General features: G+C 27.3%; 2 protein-coding genes across 2 annotated transcripts; both read right to left on the reverse strand.

The window, feature by feature from the left end:
- Positions 1 to 1,201: 1,201 nt before the first annotated feature.
- Positions 1,202 to 2,728, reverse strand: LOC113865496 (3-ketoacyl-CoA synthase 9-like). The gene has a single exon (XM_027500091.1). The coding sequence runs from the start codon at positions 2,726 to 2,728 to the stop codon at positions 1,202 to 1,204; it is 1,527 nt and encodes a 508-aa protein (XP_027355892.1).
- A 4,494-nt stretch (positions 2,729 to 7,222) lies between these two features.
- On the reverse strand, positions 7,223 to 17,176 carry LOC113865803 (protein RADIALIS-like 4). The gene is made up of 2 exons (XM_027500567.1): positions 16,919 to 17,176; positions 7,223 to 7,237 (listed from the first exon to the last, which is right to left on the reverse strand). The coding sequence occupies exons 1-2, from the start codon at positions 17,174 to 17,176 to the stop codon at positions 7,223 to 7,225; spliced, it is 273 nt and encodes a 90-aa protein (XP_027356368.1).
- Positions 17,177 to 18,394: the final 1,218 nt, after the last annotated feature.

Genomic DNA, 18,394 nt, shown 5'->3' on the forward strand with positions numbered 1-18,394 from the left:
ATATTCTACCAAAATTTTGATAATTTTGTCATACTACTTGATTGAAAAAGTTCATTGTCTAGTGTGTTGGTTTCTAAATAGATTTGATAGTTTAAGTAGTGTTTCCCGTTAACATAGCCTATGCTTAGCCACGGGTCCATTTTTGAGTCGTGACACACATTTAGGTTTGATTAGTAAAACTAGCTAAAAGCTCATTTAACTAAAAGTTGTAAGCTTCTAATCAGAAGTTGTAATTGTATTTGAAAACTTATATAAATAATTTTCATATTTAAAATTATTTGGCAAACTAATTATACAATTATCTTATTTGTGTTAAATGAATTGAAAGGATATATAATTTTTCATTAATGTAGTATTAAAATTAGATATTTTATTTATTTACTATCAATTAATTAAATAATTATATAAAAAAATAAAATTCTCTTTATATATTTTGAATATGAAATATTCTAAGTTATATAATAAAATAATGAGTTTGGTTTTTTTTATAAATATTAATTTTTATATAATAAATTATAAAAAATAATGAGTCATTGAGGCATTGAAAAGGAATGTTACAGCACTGCATTGAAAAGGAAAAATAAGATTTTCTATTGTCAAATGCTAGTTTGCAAGGGTTGGCTGTGTACTTTCTCATGCTAGTATCTAGATTACGTGTAAGAAATTCTTTGTCGATGTGTGGGTATAAGATGCTTTTCACATGCTTAATTGTAAAATGATATTGATGCTTCAATGAACTAGCAGTACTATTATTCATTAACAATTTCGATATCACAACAAAGGGCAACTTTATGAGTTGAAGTTCCAACGAAATTCTATTTTTGGCAAGCAAAGTTATGGCAAAGTTGAAACCAAATTAAAACAATTACTTTTGTCAATTTTTTATAAATAATCATTCAGATAATAGATGTGTGTGGCTTCTATGCATAATAATATGTTTCAAATGGCAACAAACAAACAATATAAAAACTACTTTTATTACATATAATAATGACTAAAGATAACAGTTTATAAGAAGTACCAGAGGTTGCATAAGACACTAGCAACCCAATACATTATGGACCAATTGACTCTAACTTCTCAATAACAAACAGAAAATATCATGTGACAATAAGTTGGTGAATAAACAAAGATAAATACCTGGCTGAACAAGACATTTTAATTCTTTTATTCTTTTAACTCATAATAGCTCAGAATAGAACTATGAAGTAACCTTAATAGGGTACCTATGAATGCAATCATCCCAAGGACTTTTTGGTGAGGGCTCCACATTGGTCAAGGCCTTCCAGACTGCGCTGTTACACTTGAATCCACTGCCAAATGCAACCTGCCAGACTCGGTTTCCCTTCTTTATCCTGCTCTTTGCTTCCATGTAAGCTAACTCATACCAAATAGAGCTGGATGAAATGTTCCCAAACCTGTGCAGAGTCATTCTCGATGCCTCAACATGCTCACTCTGAAGTTGCAGATTCTTCTCAATCTCATCAATCACTGCCCTACCACCAGCATGAATGCAGAAATGATCAAAAGCATGCTTGAAATTTGGGATGTAAGGCTTTTTAGTTGAACCAAATATCTTCTTGATCACCAAATCATACAAGTAGAGAAGTTGCTCCCTCATGGGTAGCACAAGGGGACCCAAAGTTGTAAGGTTAGTCCTGAGGGCTCCACCAGCAATAGTCATGAGATCCTTTGACAAGGACACACCAATTTTTCCAGCATCATCCTGCTTCTGATAGACACATCTGAATGCCTTCTCATCTGCACCTTTATGAGTCCTCACAGTGTGAAGAAGCTCATACTTAGCTTGAAGCCTATCACAAGCCTGGTTAGAAAGCAAAATCGCTGCACCACCAACGCGAAACAGACAATTTGGTATCAACATGGATTTCGTGTTCCCAAAGTACCAATTCTGAGTGATGTTCTCAGTGCTAACCACTACAGCATAACTGTTCCCATAAATATGAAGCAAGTCCTTAGCAAGATCAATAGCTATAACACCGGCACTGCAACCCATGCCCCCTAAGTTGAAGCTCCTGACATTGCACCTCATCTTGTACTTGTTGACAATAATAGAAGCTAGGGAAGGGGTGGGATTGAACAAGCTGCAATTCACAACAAGAATCCCAATGTCCTTTGGATTGACTTTGGTGTTGGAAAAAAGTGCATCTAGAGCACCAAACATGACTTGCTCAGCCTCATTTCTTGCAGCAGCCATGGTTGGCGTTGGTGGGATGTTGTGCATTGCTTGAGGGACATAAGTTTCCTCTCCAAGGCCAGAGCGCTCGAGAATCTTCCTTTGAAACTCAAGTGAAGAATCATTGAAGTCCCTAGTGAGAACGGTGTGATACATGAATTTGTCATAGTTAACTTTAAGTTGAGCAGGGGGTTTGTAACATGCAAAGTCTACCAAGTAGATAGATCTTGGCTTCCTTATGATGTAAACAGTGATTCCAAACACAAAGACAGTGCAACAAAGGACAACACTGACCAAGTTGTCTAACAAGTGGTACTGCAAGTTGAGCCAAAGCTGGTGAATCTTGTCTAGAGTCATGTTGGAGGCTTGAAAGATGATGAGAGCAGTGAGAGGAATCAGGCACAGAGTGAAAAGGTAGGAGATCAAATAATGGTATACAACTTTTACATATGTCATGTTCAGGTTATGTAGGAAGTCAGAGAGCCTGCGAGGGTGGTTAATGCAGAGGCCTTGGTTGTCATTGGAGTTCATGGTGTTAGAAGGCATGGTGTGTGTATGTGTATGAATTATGAACCCTGAGTTATGATTCATGTTTTTGCGGCACAACTTTATATATAGGATTGGAAAAAGAGTGAGAAATGAAAAGGTGGCATGTGGCTTCTAACTATAACTCGCTACCAAACAAAATTGAACTGCATTTATGTAGTGAACTTCTTGTTTTATGGAGGATTTGAGCAATGTCCTTGTTAATCACGCTAAGTTGCAACATGTTAATTATGAAAAGTTAACTACTGATAATACCAAACAAACAAAGGAGGATCAACGTGAACTTCTTGTTTTATCAGAATTTGAGTAATTTACAAGATGTTAAGTCTGGAAAGTTAACCACAACACCTCTAACTGTCACTCGCTACCAAACAGAATTGAACTGCATTTGTCTCATGAATTTGCATGCACATGATTCGCAGGTGACTCAAACAAAAAGCCCCAAATTTTAGAATAAGACACACCTTTCCCGATGCACTTTTTATTATGCTGCGTTTTTATTCGTACGTATATGTCAGTACCTTTGCAGTTTACATCGTTAACCATCAATACAAAACAAACAAGAACTTCTTGTTTTATGGGGATTGAAGCAATATTCTTATTAATCATGTTAATTTGTAGGATGTTAAGTATCGAACTTTGACCACAGATACAAAACAAATTAACAGAAACTTCTTGTTTTACGAAGAATTGAGTGATATTCTTATTACTCACGTTAATTTACAGGCTGTTAAGTACATAACGTTAACCACCAATACAAAACAATCAATGGAAGATTAACACGAACTTCTTGCTTTATGGGGATTTGAGCAATGTTCTTATTGATCATGCTTAATTGCAAGATGTTAAGCATGAAACGCTAACCACATATACAAAACAAACAAGGGAGGACAAATGTGAATTTTTTGTTTTACGAGGATTTGAGCAATGTTCTTATTGATCAAGCTTAATTGCAAGATGTTAAGTATGAAATGTTAACCATCGATACAAAACAAACAATGGAGGACTAACACGAACTTCTTATTTTATAGGGATTTGAGAAATGTTTTTATTAATCATGCATTTGCACGATGTTAAGTATGGAATGTTCACCACACCACCGATACAAAATAAATAATGGAAAAATAATGAAACTTCTTGTTTTATGGGGATTTGAGCAATATTTATATTAATCACGTTAATTTGCAGGATGTTAAGTATGGAATGTTAACCACTAATCCAAAACAAACTATAGAGGATTAATGGGAACTTCTTCTTTTACGGGAATTTGAACAATATTCTTATTAATCATGCATTTGCACGATGCTAAGTATGGAACGTTAACCACCGATACAAAACAATCAATGGAGGATTAAGGAAACTTCTTGTTTCATGGAGATTTGACCAATATTCTTATTAATCATGCTAACTTACAGGATGTTAAGTATGGAACATTAATCACTGATATAAAAGAAAAATGGAGGATTAAGGTGACCTTTTTGTTTTATGGAGATTTGAGCAATTTTCTCTTTAAACAGTCTTATAATTTTTTAATGTGTTCGTATAATTTTTGTTACAACTTATAAAGATAAGAAAAATTATGAGAAAATAGCGATATGATAAAAAAGGATAAAATAATTTGTTGTACAAACTTTTTATAAAAATGTGATAATTTATTTTGTTTTTTTATTCTTGTTTTTTATAATTTTTTAATGGTTAATCTTTTTTGATAAAAGATAATTAGTAAGTGATATATTAAAATATTTAAGTAATATTTTTTAGTAAAAATTAAAACATCAATCATTTTTAATTTTTGTGGAAATTATTATAATTTATTAATAATATAAAATATTACAGATATATTTTTATTTTTTGTTATAAGTTCATTATTAATGTATATAAAATTAATATTTGAAATTTTAAAATAAATTTTTAATTTATTTATATTTTTAGTCTCTATATTTTAACGTGTGTTTAAATTTAATTTTTTAATATTAACTATTAATATTTAGTCTCTTCAATTTTTAAATTTTTAAATTAAATTTTGTAGCTTATAATTTTATCTTATAATTAATAAAATATATTAGAAGTATGACATTTTATTGATTACATAAGTAAATAATAAATAAATAAAATATAATTAAAATTGTAACTTTTAGATAACCTTAATCTCATAATTTGAAAAATTAAAGAAATTAAACGTGAATAGTTAAAATTAAGAGATCCAGTTCTTTAAACTAAAAGAACCAGAAATAAACTTAATAAATCTGAATTTGTTTAAAAGTTTAAGCCTATTTTTTTTATTTAACAGATCAAATTATCAATAGTGAGATTAGTACTAACAAATTATTTTTCGTTAAAAAATTACAGTATATTTATTTATAATAAAATATGAAAATTAATTTTTTAATTCTATAATGATAAAATATAATTTTTTAAATTAGTATTATATATATATATATATATATATATATATATATATATAATACTAGATATGATGAAAAAAGAAATCGTTTTTAAAAATATTCATGTTTAAGAGTAGTTTTTAAACATTTCTTGAAGTTGATAAAAATGATTTATAACTTTGTTTTCTTTTTTAACTATGCTGTATGTGAGTTTTTTTCACCTCAAACATTTAACTCTTTTTAATTTAATCAATTTATGATTTAATTTAATTTTTTTTGACATATTCTTTTATTATAATTATTATGTAAATCAATTAACATAAGATTCTTCTATCCTAATTATTAATTCTAAGCTTGAGTACGTATACAAGGAAATTGTACGACAAATACTTTAAACGTCAAAGAATTATTTTTATTAACTAAATTACTTTTAACAGTTCCATGATTTCTTTATAATTTTAGTTTGAAATTAAAATGAGTCTCTATTAACTTAATTTTGTTGAACTAATTTATGTTTATAAAATTTAAATTTAAAATATTTAATTTTTATTGCCTGACATTTTATATAATGTAAAAAAATAAATTTTATAAATATAAATGTAGAAATTTTATAGTCATTAACCATTAAGTCACTATTATAACAATATTACGTATTCATTAAAATAAAATATTTATTATAATAAAAATTAACGTCACTAATATATATATATATAAATATTAATGATAATTTACTATTAACATACATATAATAATATATGAGATGATTATTAGTCACTATTATTCTAAAGATAATAACTATTTTGTTCATCATTACTAGAAATTATTTTAAATAATATTTTTATAACAATTTTTTTTTTAAAAATATTTAATCAATAATTACTTTAAAATAATATTTTATATATTATTACTTAAATTTATTATTATTAATGATATTAATTATCATTTTTTAAAATTAACGTTGCGATTACCATACTAATGTTGTTATAACAATTGTTATTTTAAATAAAATAAATATAAATTAAAATTATAAATAATAAAATAATCATCATATATTAAAATTTAAACTTAAATATAATAAATATCCAATAAAAGTTTACACATGAAATTATAAATTAAATTAAAATGCATCTCTTATTTTATTTATACAATTTATGAAATAATTTATGTTGAAGAGAGAAAATAAAGTAAGTTTACTTATACTCTTAATGTAAAGTTCGATAAAATTTAGAACTTTTATCCTTGTTATTCATTTTATAAAATGTATAAGTATAAAAAATGATAAAAGATGAATATGTATAATTTCATTACAATTTATAAATAAATTTACATTAAGGTTGAACTAAAATATACATATATTAGCTTTAATTAATTACAAGAGTTGATAATTACAAACTATAATTTCAAAAATACATTAAGACTTGTATACATAATTTACAAGAGAAACAAAATAATTCAATTCTTACTGAGTAGTTTGTTTTCACACCAAAATACTAAGGAGTTTTGAGTTGTCATCTTCAAACTAACCCTCAATCGTAGGTCAGATTCTCATCCTCATCAAGATCACTCGTATCAGCCCCAGCCTTAGTACCAATATCTTGCTCAAAGGTGAATTGAGTTGGTCTTCCAAAGTAGTCGTGGTCATGAAAAGTGTATACAAAATTCGTAGCTGATGGAGTTCTCAATATCCCTCTCTTTCTCTCTCTCTCTCTTTCTATATATATATATACTAAAAGTGTGGTGAATCCCATTATTTACAAGATAATCAAAAAGAACATTATACTTTTATTACATTTCTAAGGTAAAAACGTCTCCTGATTCATTATTACAGTCAACAACAAATCTACAATAACATATATGTTATTACTCCCTAAATACGCAGTTTAATATACTACTAACTAACCACTGAGATAGCCTAACAGATCTCTCTTCTCACTACTAAATATGATTAAACAATAAATTTCAACCATACATAAATGACTAACACACCAATCAATCCTTAAATGACATATATTCCACAGCAATTTCATATCCACATAATGTTCATTAATATTATATTTTATTTTATTGTCATTCTTAAACTTTTCAAGTCCTTGTCTCAATTGTTTATTGCCTCTAGATTCCTTTGAGGTTTTTCTTAATATAGATAGTTGTTGGTTAGCCATAGCAATACATATATAATGTGTACCAATGCGGTCTCCTTCTAGTAAAAGTATGGTTAGAAGTTTAAGTTAAGAAATAAGTGTTATTTATTTTTATTAATCTTGCGCAATCAAAGAAAAGCATTCGTTACCCTCATTTTTCCTAAATTTTTAAAATTGCCTCCATCTTCCACACTCCCAATATATCTTTGTACTATCCATATGTATCCTTATCCCCCTATCATTTCTCATTATAACTCCTCTTGCATTTCTCATCATATCATAAATTTTTCATTTTCATAATAACATAATGTTCATCCTTTTCCTTTTCTATTTTATTTAAGTTTACTCTTATATCATAAATCAATCAACCATACTGGAGGTCAGACACCTTCGGACTCGGTCAAAATTGTACATATTCAATACAACATACAATTGAAGTCATCAAGAATAAGAAAAATCATACTTTATCAAAAGTTTAATTCAAACACATATTTTTAAATAAGAAACACACAATAGCATTCTCGTGAGCACAAAATGATTACTATCAGATGTTCATGAGTACAAAAATACCTCATGTTCTTAGTAATTAAATAGAGCTCTACTTACATCAAAGAGAGTTTTGTGGAAGAGATCGTCTAAAAGATCAAGATCTTCCTAAATATCACAAAAGAGAGTATTTTTTGAGAAAGAGAAAAACAAGAAAAATAAAGACGAGATTGAAGAACAAAGCTCTGAGAAACTTACCAGAGATTAAATAGAAGGATGTTTGAGTTCAAATTCGGGACAAATTTGGAGCTCAGCGGTTTTCTCTGGGAGAGAGGAAAGAGAGAGTTCAAAGGAAAAGTTAGAAAAATTTTCATGAATTATAATGCAAGTTTTAAGATTAGAAATTCTTTAAATACTCTTCAAAACTCGCGAGTTCTCGCTTGAACAAAATTATTCTTGCTTGAGCGAGAAAATCAGATAGAAGGATTTTCTCAATTTTTCTGATATTCTCGCCTGAGCGAGGTATTCTCATTTGCGGGTGAGAATGGGTTCAAGGAGCTCTACTTTTTCTATGACTCCTTACCTGAGCGAGCCACTTCTCGCCTGAGCGAGAGGATAGTTGAGACAGTACTATCATTTTTTGCTTGAGTGAGACTTATCTCGCTAGAACACCCCTAAATGCCTCGTTCAAAATACTTTGTCTTGCTTGAGTAAGCCATATCTCGCTTGACTGAGATCCCTACAACTATCACATTTTAAATTCTTCTAATTCCAAGCAACATACGCAATCAATCAACATAAAATGTAATAATAATAAATAAATAAAATAAGGGTGTTACATCCTCAACATATTAAAATTCTAAAATAAAAAAAAGCCTAGTATTAAATTAAATAACTAAAAGTAGGGTAAGAAATGCTCTCATGGATTTTGATACTGCAAACAAGGATGAAAGAAAATAAAAAAATTAATATTAATAAATACAAATCAATCAATTAATAAATATTTAAGAATGTAATCGTACAATAATTGAATCATGATGACTAAAGTAATTAATAAACTTACATGAATAGTTGGAGCACGTGAGACACTAAAGAGATCATTAAATGACAATTCTTCCAATAAGACACTAAATAGACCATTGAATGATATTTCATATGTGTCATGAGTTTGGTCCTGAGTTTTAGAATTTTGATTATGACATGCATATGATTCACAAGTGACTCAGACAAAAGGCTCCAAATTTGACAATAAGAAACACCTTTCTGGTTGCGGTGTTTATTATACTAAATTTTTATTTGTATGTATATGTCACTACCTTTTTCGTGACTAGCTACTTATGATGCAATTTACAACTTTAACCACCAGTAAAAAATAAATAATAGAGAATTAACGCGAACTTCTTGTTTCATGGGGATTTGAACAATATTCTTATTAATCATGCTAATTTATAGGATGTTAAGTATGGAACGTTAACAACCAGTACAAAACAAACAATAGAGGATTAACAGAAACTTCTTATTTTATGAAAATTTGAGTAATATTCTTATCAACCATGCTAATTTACAGGATGGTAAGTATGAATTTTGCAATTTTCAAAACACGTTTGAGCAGTTTGAACCTATGCTTCATGCATTGGTTCATTTCTTAAACGGTCTTATACTGTTTTACTAAATTTGTTTGAGAAACCTTAATGATATAAAAAGTTGTATAATTTTTGTTAATACTTAAAAAAAAAAGAAAAACATACAATAAAGCAGTGATATGATAAAAAGGATAAAATAATTTGTTTGTAAAAATTTATTGTAAAAATATGATAATTTTTTTTTTGTATTTTTGATAATTTTTTAATGATTAATATTTTTTTATGAAAGATAATTAGTAAGTGATACATTCAAATATTTAAGTAATATTTTTTAATAAAAATTAAAACACCGATCATTTTTAATTTTTGTGCAAATTATTAATAATTTATTAATAATATAAAATATTATAGATATGTTTTATTTTTCATTTAAGTTCATTAATAATGTATATAAAAATAATACTTGGACTTTTAAAAATAAATTTTTAACTTAATTATATTTTAGTCTCTATATTTTAATGTGTGTTTAAATTTAATTTTTTTAATATTAATTATTAATATTTAGTATCTCCAATTTTTTAAATTTTCAAATTAAATTGCATCCAATAATTAAAAATATATAATAAAAGTATGATATTTTATTAATTAAATAAGTAAAAAATAAAATTGAAATTTTAACTTTGAGGTAAATTTAATTTAAAAATTTGAAAATAAAATAAAATAAAATGTAAATAGTTAAAATAAAGATATTTAAGATCATATTGTGTTAAATTAAAAGAACTAAAAACAAAATTAATAAGTCTAAATTTATTAAAAGTTTAAGCTTATTTTTTTTCATTTACCAGGTCAAGTCATAAATTATCAATTACGGATTATTTTTTGTTAAAAAATTAAAGTATATTTATTTATAATAAAATACGAAAATTTATTTTTATATATTATAACGATAAAATATAATTTTTTTCATTTAGTATTAATTACAAAATAAAATAATCAATGTAAATTACATTGTTATATAATCACTTTGATTTTTTATTAATTTTATATTATAATTTTTTTAAAAAAATTGTTATTAGTGACTTAAATAAATTTTTACAAATATTATATATATATATATATATATATATATATATATATAATATTTGATATAATGAAAAAGAAATTATTTTTAAAAATATTAGTAATCGTTAGAAAACAGTGTGGAAGTTGATATAAATACCGACTTCATGATTGTGTTTTATTTTTTAGCTATGTTATATGTGGGTTTTTTTTTACCTCAAATATTTAATATTTTTCAATTGAATTAATTTATAATTTAATTTATTTTTTCTCCTTAACATAATCTTTTTATTATAATTAATCATGTAAATCAATTAACATAAGATTGTTCTATCATAATTATTAATTCTAAGTCTGAGTACTTATCGTATTTGAGTGAAATTGTACAAAAATACTTTAAATGTCAAGAATTATGTTTGTTAACTAAATTACTTTCTATGTAAAAACTTCTTTCAAAAATGGACAAAACTCGGTCATTTCTCAAGAACAATAGTTAAGAGACCTGATACTACTACTTGGATATGGAACCTATATGCTAATGCTCATTATTTTAATAGCCATATAAAGTATTCATACCAAAAAGGTTATATCTATTGATAAGTTGTAAAGAATTTAACTATAGATATCTGAAAGGTAACTATCTCGATTTCATATATCATATACTTTCCTATATGATATATCAATTTTTATAGAATCCTTAAAAAAAGACTTTTTTTTATAATAAAGAAAAAATTTACTATCTTTAGGATTTGATACTACACCATTGCGAGGGATCCACTTTATTACATAAGTGAATTCCTAACTTTTCTATCATGATATAAATAAATAGTTCTTATTGTATCTGCTCAAAACTTCGTTAATTGATCCTTACGATGCTTCCTCTATCAATTAGATCTTTTATCCATAGAAAAAAAAAAAGTATCTAAACATATATATTTCTTCATATTTTAACTTTTATGAGGTTTCTCTCTATGCTGTAGTTGAGAAAAATAGTTATTTTGTACGATATATATGTAAAAAGTCTATCTTTTCAAGTATTTATTAAACTAGTATTAGCGAATTTGCTCGTTCTTTTTTTTTTTCTCTATAGTGGAGATAATTGCACGTAATGACAGATCACGACCATATTATTAGAAGTTTGAGATAAGTAGGGTTTCATTCGAGTGCCCTAAAATAATATTCCAAAGCTTTTTTATGTTCTTTGTTATTTGTGTGGATAAGACCTATGTTATAAAGTATATAACTTCGATCCTAGGGATCAATTTCCAATTGCATAGTCTCATATTTATTTCTATTATTTGACATTTTATATAAGGTAAGAAGATAAATTTTATAAATATAAATATAGAGATTCTGAAAGAATTTAACCATTTATTTATTCTATATAAGAGTAAGTTAATAACAATTTTAATTTTTAAAATTTAGAATAAAATGAATAAAAAAGTGAACAAAAAGTAAACCATTATAAAAAAAATATAAGTATATTTTACATATTATTTTCTTACAATTTTTATCTTAAAAAAAATACATGAAAAATTATGAGAGATAGTAGTTCCACCTATCCATATAAAATATTTGGTATCAGCATGAATTTCTTGTTCCCAAAATTCTTTTCGTGCTAACCACACAAGATAATTGTTCCCATGAACTAAAATAAGTCCTTAGCAAGGTCAATAGCTATAACACCCCACACTTTAACCCATGCCTCCAAGTTGAAGCTCTTAACATTGCACCTCAGTATTTGTTGATAATCATAGAAGCTGGGGAAGGGGTGGGAGTGAACAAGCTGCAATTCACAACATGGATTCCAATGTCCTTCGGATTGACCTTGGTATTGGAAAAAAGTTCATCTCAGCCTCATCTCTTGCAGCAGCCATGGATGGTATTGGTGAGATGTTATGCATTGCTTAAGGACATAGGTTTCCTCTAGCCAGAGTTGATACATGAATTTGTCATATTTCAGCAGGTGGTTTGTAACATTTAAAGTAAGTCACCAAGTAGATGGATCTTAGAGGTAAACAGTGATTCCAAACACAATGACAGTGCAACAAATGACAAACCAAGTTGAGCCAAAGCTGGTGAATCTTCTAGAGTCATGTTAGAGGGACGAGTCAAGCACAGAGTGAAAAGATGGGAGATCAAGTCATGGTACCCAGGTTTTATATATTTTATGTCGAGGTTATGTAAGAAGTCAGGGAGTAGGGTGGTTGATGAGAAGGTTGTCATTGGAGTTCATGGTATTATTGGAAAGACGTGTATATATATGTGTATGAATTATGAACTATGATCTATGATTGATGTCTTTGCTGCACAACTTTATATATAGGAATTGAAGGAGTAAGAAGCAAACATAATTAACTGCATTTATGTAGTGAGTTTGAGTAATATTCTTATTAATTACGCAAACTAGTGGTTAACATTCCATATTTAACATCCTCGTTATTAATAAGAACATTGTTCAAATCTACATAAAACAAGAAGTTCACATTGATCCTTCCTTGTTTGTTTTGTATCAATGGTTAATGATCTATACTCAACATCCTGTAAATTAGCATAATTAATAAGAATATTACTTAAATCCCCATAAAACAAGAAGTTCACGTTTATCCTCCATTGTTTGTTTTGTATTAGTGGTTAATGTTCCATATTTAACATCTTACAAATTAGCGTGATTAATAAAAACATTGCTCAAACTCCCATCAAATAAGAAGTTCAAGTTAATCTTTTATTGTTTGTTTTGTATCGGTGGTTAACGTTCCATACTTAACATCCTGGTGATTAATAAGAACATTGCTTAAATCTCCGTAAAATAAGAAGTTTACGTTGATCCTCCTTTGTTTGTTTTGTAATAGTAGTTAAGGTTTAATACTTAACATCCTGCAAATTAGTAGCATGATTAATAAAAACATTGCTTTCTATAACTAATCATTCATTGTGTTGGTGGAATGCTGTGCATTGCTTAAGGAACATAAGTGTCTTCTTCAAGGACAGAACATTTAAGAATCTAAGTTGAAACTCAAGAAAAGAATCATTGTGAAATGATACACAAATTGATCGTATTTAAGTTTATGATAAGAAAAGGGTTTTTAATACAAGAAGTCCACCAAATAATTTAATATATAAAATAATTTAATTTAATATACAAGAAGTCCACCAAAGTTTATGAATCTTTGCTTGATAATTTCAAACATATATTAGATAGGGATCAAATAATTTAATATACAAAATAATTTTTATCTATCTAACTATTGAATCATAATTATATATTACCTATATTATTAATGTCATATTTTTATCAAAATCGATCATAGATAAGATTATGATTCTTATTTTTACATATTTTAATGTATATACTATGTTAAATTTGATGCGTATAAATAAGATATTAAATAATTTTGAATCGAAAGTTCTTAAAAAATATAAGAATAAGTGTAACTTACACTTGTATAATTTGATCCTCAAAAGTTATTAGTGTTAAGCATGCAAAGCTTAAACTTGACCCATGTAATAATTAAGTCTAAATTTAAACTTGTGTTTGTTTGTTGGAATATATAAACAATCTTAATCAAAGATTTAACAAACTAAATTTTGATGGTTTTGAATATTTTACAAATAATTTAACTCATTTACATCCTATTAGCCATTGTAATCAATAGTGCAAAGCATTTTATGAAAGAATCCACTTTTGAGAAATCATCCCATACATTAATAGGTAAAAAATTGTTTTCTTAATTTTTAAAATATCTCTTTTGTATATTTCTGTCTTAATTTATTTTTATCATTTATTACTATAATATTATATTTACTACCATTAGCTTTATCTTTCTTGATTAATATTTAAAATAATTAATAGTTGATGAAGATAAAAGTATAATTAAGTGAATATATTCTTACATTATAGATCAGATTCACTATTCTTAAATGGAAATATTTGATTTTTTTTATTAATTCATATAATTTAATTTTTTTAAATAAAACGTTTTAAACTAGCTAATAATAACTATGAATTAACCTCTGTATATAACTTTAAAGTTCTAATTCTTGAACTATGCTATTTTTCAAAAATATTTTTAAATACAAGCATTTGCAAAAATTACTTCTTTAGAGTTTAGCATGATAAGTAATGTTTTCTCTATATTATATATTTATTTTTTATTTTATTTTATTTTAAAATTTTATTTATTATAATAAAGTATTTATCATTAATAATTATAATATTTACTTTTAAAAATATATAAATTTTATTAAATTTAAAAATAATTGTATAATATTTTTAACTATTTATTAATTTTTAAAATTTAACAATACTTGTACTGTGCATGTATAGTGCACAAAGATTATTTGCTAACATTATTAGCAAATTTACTAATTTCAATCAGTTGAAACTTAAAAAGACATTTAAATCTTGGGTTACAAAAAAATTATTACTATTTTGTCTTGACTGTATTATTAAAATTCCAAATTTCAGAATAAGAATAAACCTTCTCTGGTTCTTTAACAGTCCTAACAGGTACCACTAATGTGAAACATATATCATCCTAAAGCATGTTGTTTTTTTGCATTCCATAAAAAATAATATAATATCTGTAAATTATCATAATAATTATGTCATTAGTTATAAGTTACATGTATATATCAGACACTTGTGTTGAAGCATTTTCGCAAGTTACATGTATATATGTAGAAAAAGAAAGACATGATGCACTGAGACACTCTTCTGATTTAACTTCTAATAAATTATCTATTCTTAAGTTATGGTATAAATAATATGAAACCAGATGAATTTTATTAATTGTTCACATGTTATATATATATATATATATATATATATATATATATATATATATATATATATATATATAGTTAAGCTTTTATAAATTTTGTTTATACTTTGTATGTGTATGTGTGAATTCTTTTTATCAATTTAAATTCATATTTTTAAAAATATTTTATTTTAAATTGTATTTAGATCAAATAAGGTTAATTGTTAGCATATTTTTTTAGTATACTGGTATCTTTAGCAACTAGTTAAACAATATTTAATTTTGCTGTTAAATACTGGTTTGTCTTGGTCCTTAAATCAAGTTTTTCCATAAAGCCTGAATTCCAATTTGTTGGTTTATAGAACTAGTCCTAATTTGCAAAAACACCGTTAGCCGAAAAAGTAAAAGTGTATCCTGCACGACAGACACTCCAATCCAAAGTTGAACAACAACAAAATAGTTCACGTGATGACTATGGAATAGGGCTTCGTTTGTTTGATTTGTACGAGGGAATATTAATGGGACGGATACTGTCTAATGTTTTACTAAGCTACAACATAGAGTCATTTTTTACTTTTCTCTTTTTATTTTCCTTTTTTTATATATTAGTTAGAATGACATTTTGCAATTAATATGTTTTTGCACAAGACAAATATGGTTAAGAACTTGATAATGTTTCTAGAATCGGATAATTCATTGAAAATTTGAAATGATTTAAATTACAATAGCAGGAAATGGAAAAGATAAAGACATAGGACGCAAGACATTTATAACACCACATGAATGCTGCCAACAGCTGATGATAATTGATAACACACATTGCTTCCATCAATCCAGCTTAAAATACTTCAGAAGCCTGTGGCAACAAAAAAATTAAAATCAAATAAAATTACTTTGAGTATATAATAAAATGACACATTCGAAAACAACAACAAATTGTGACGAGTTGAGACAAATTGTGACGAGTTGGACAAATTCCAGAGCAGATGTATGACTGAGTCAATTTGTCGATCCCGTGATTTATCTGAGAGGGACTCATTAGTTTGACGGTGAGTCCTTGTTTTGTGTTCTGCTTTTTAGACTAGAATAAGTTAATTTTTTATCATGATAATTAATTCTTTTGGTATGAATAAAAAGTTGCATTGAAATATTTTCACTTGCTTTTATAATACTTCATTTAGTACACTTCTGCGTGCAAGGAGATTTTGTTATGACTTACTGTGTGGTGCAATGTTCTTTGCTACAAATTTCAAAAATAATTTGACATAAAGAAATGATTTAACTGAATGCATATGGTATATCTAATTGCATTTGCTAGGCTGTCAAATTGAAAAGGTAAGTGTAGAAATTTGAAACCGAAATTTGTAGCACATAAGGGATCATTTTTATATCTCATTGTCAACAAGTTTAAGTGTAAAAATATTCAAAATTGACAAAAATGCCAATGGTTTTATATCTCATTGTCCTTCTTTTACGCTAGCAATGAATCATTTTGTATCAAATATGATTTTGCAAAGAAGTTGTAATGATCTTTATTTATACGTTGGACTGTAACTTCAAGTCAAGTCAAGACCCTTTTGCTCAGCCTTTATGTATAAACTAGAGTTATCAGAGAAGTTTAATGCATGCATGAGAAGGATGAGAATTTAGAAAGGGTTGTGAAAAGGTAATTAGTTAATAGTATATCACTTAGCATTCAGAAAATGGAAGAGAAATGAAGTTTTTCTGTTAGGATGCATTACCTCTCTTCTTCATCAACATTGGTACTGCTTCCTGTGGACTTGTAGTTGGGAATAGGAACACGACCAGCTTCTATGTGTCTGAGATCCTCCAAGAGGATCTCATAGTGTCTCTTAACTTCTTCTTCTGATTTTTCACCAACTGCTTTGGCTACATTCTGCCAGCGATCAGGGGTGTCCTTATCAAATTTTGCTAGTGCTTTTTCAAACAGCTTATTCTGTTTTGGTGTCCAGGAGGAGTCGTAAGATTGTTGTTTGCTGAGAGAGCTTGAAGCCATAAGTAATATTTAGTTTACTCTCTTAATAGGTAAACTTGTTGGAAGGTAAGAGACTAATGATAGTTGGAAAAAGAAGAGAAAGGTTAATAACGCAAGGAGAAAGGAAGGAGTTTTTATTTGAAGAGAAGGCTGTGTAAGAACATGCAGCTGGTACTCTACTTATATATTGCTCAGGACAGTGGGTTGTAGCTAATTAGGGAATCTAAATTGCCAAAAGTTGGAAGGTCTTGGGACCTGTCTACTTTGGAACCACGAAATGAAGCTGGACAAAGAGATTTTATTGGGTAAGTCAGAGAGGGGAATCAATTTCAAATGAATACGGTTCCAAAGAAGACTTGATTAGCTTCATGGTTGCATATTCTGTGAAGTTCATTAATGCTTGGGAAATTTCAAACTTAGCTTTGTTACTTTACAAGCAATGGTTACAGAATTAATAAATAAATATATTTTATTAAAAAAATTTATTAGAGTGAACTAATAACATTAAATATGTATAATCAACTTGTTAAAATTATTGAATCCAGGTGCGTGTCAGGTATGCCTAGGCTGACTAAAGTTATGAAAGAATAAATAATCTTGTCATGTTTAAAGCATGACATTGTTTGATTTAAGCATCAAGTAAGGAGGACCGTTCGAAGAAGAAAGAAATTCGTAAATACCAGCAATTAAGCTACGGCAGATGAAGAACACAAAAGAATCATAAAATAGAGGGTAAAGAAGAAATGAAGAGTACTAAGAATCCACTCTCAATCACAACTTATACAATGCAATCCTTTTAAATCAGTTAAAATTTATCGAAATTCACAAAATTATACAAGTTTACTTTTTATGTAAGAGTCTATCTCATAATATCACAGATCTTAAAAAATTTCAGTTAAAAAGAATGTAAAAATAATAGTAGAATCTAAGTATATTCAAGTGGGTCAATTTGCTAGCTGGACTGTTATGCAAATTTAATCATCATTTTACCTTAAAGGGTGTATCTGACTGTGATGTAACACAAAACATTGCTAAATTTAACAAAACTCTTAAGTTCCCAAATAAGGTTTGCAGGAGCCAACATTAGAGAATCCTCTCTGTCATTTACTGCTTGCTTGGATTGCTGGAACTTGTTGATCTTTAGCTGGCTAGTGTGTTTGCATTAACTGGTTTATATTACTTGGACAACATTTATAAAAATTATTTTTGGATGTGTAACCAAAAAGGGTTGTCTGGTTT

The sequence above is a fragment of the Abrus precatorius genome, unplaced genomic scaffold, assembly GCF_003935025.1.
Source record: "Abrus precatorius isolate BTA unplaced genomic scaffold, Abrus_2018 Scaffold4, whole genome shotgun sequence".
Lineage (NCBI taxonomy): Eukaryota > Viridiplantae > Streptophyta > Magnoliopsida > Fabales > Fabaceae > Abrus > Abrus precatorius.

Excerpts from the sequence above, each read along its gene's own strand:
- LOC113865496 (XM_027500091.1), bottom strand. The coding sequence starts at position 2,728 with ATGAACTCCAATGACAACCAAGGCCTCTGCATTAACCACCCTCGCAGG.
- LOC113865803 (XM_027500567.1), bottom strand. The coding sequence starts at position 17,176 with ATGGCTTCAAGCTCTCTCAGCAAACAACAATCTTACGACTCCTCCTGG.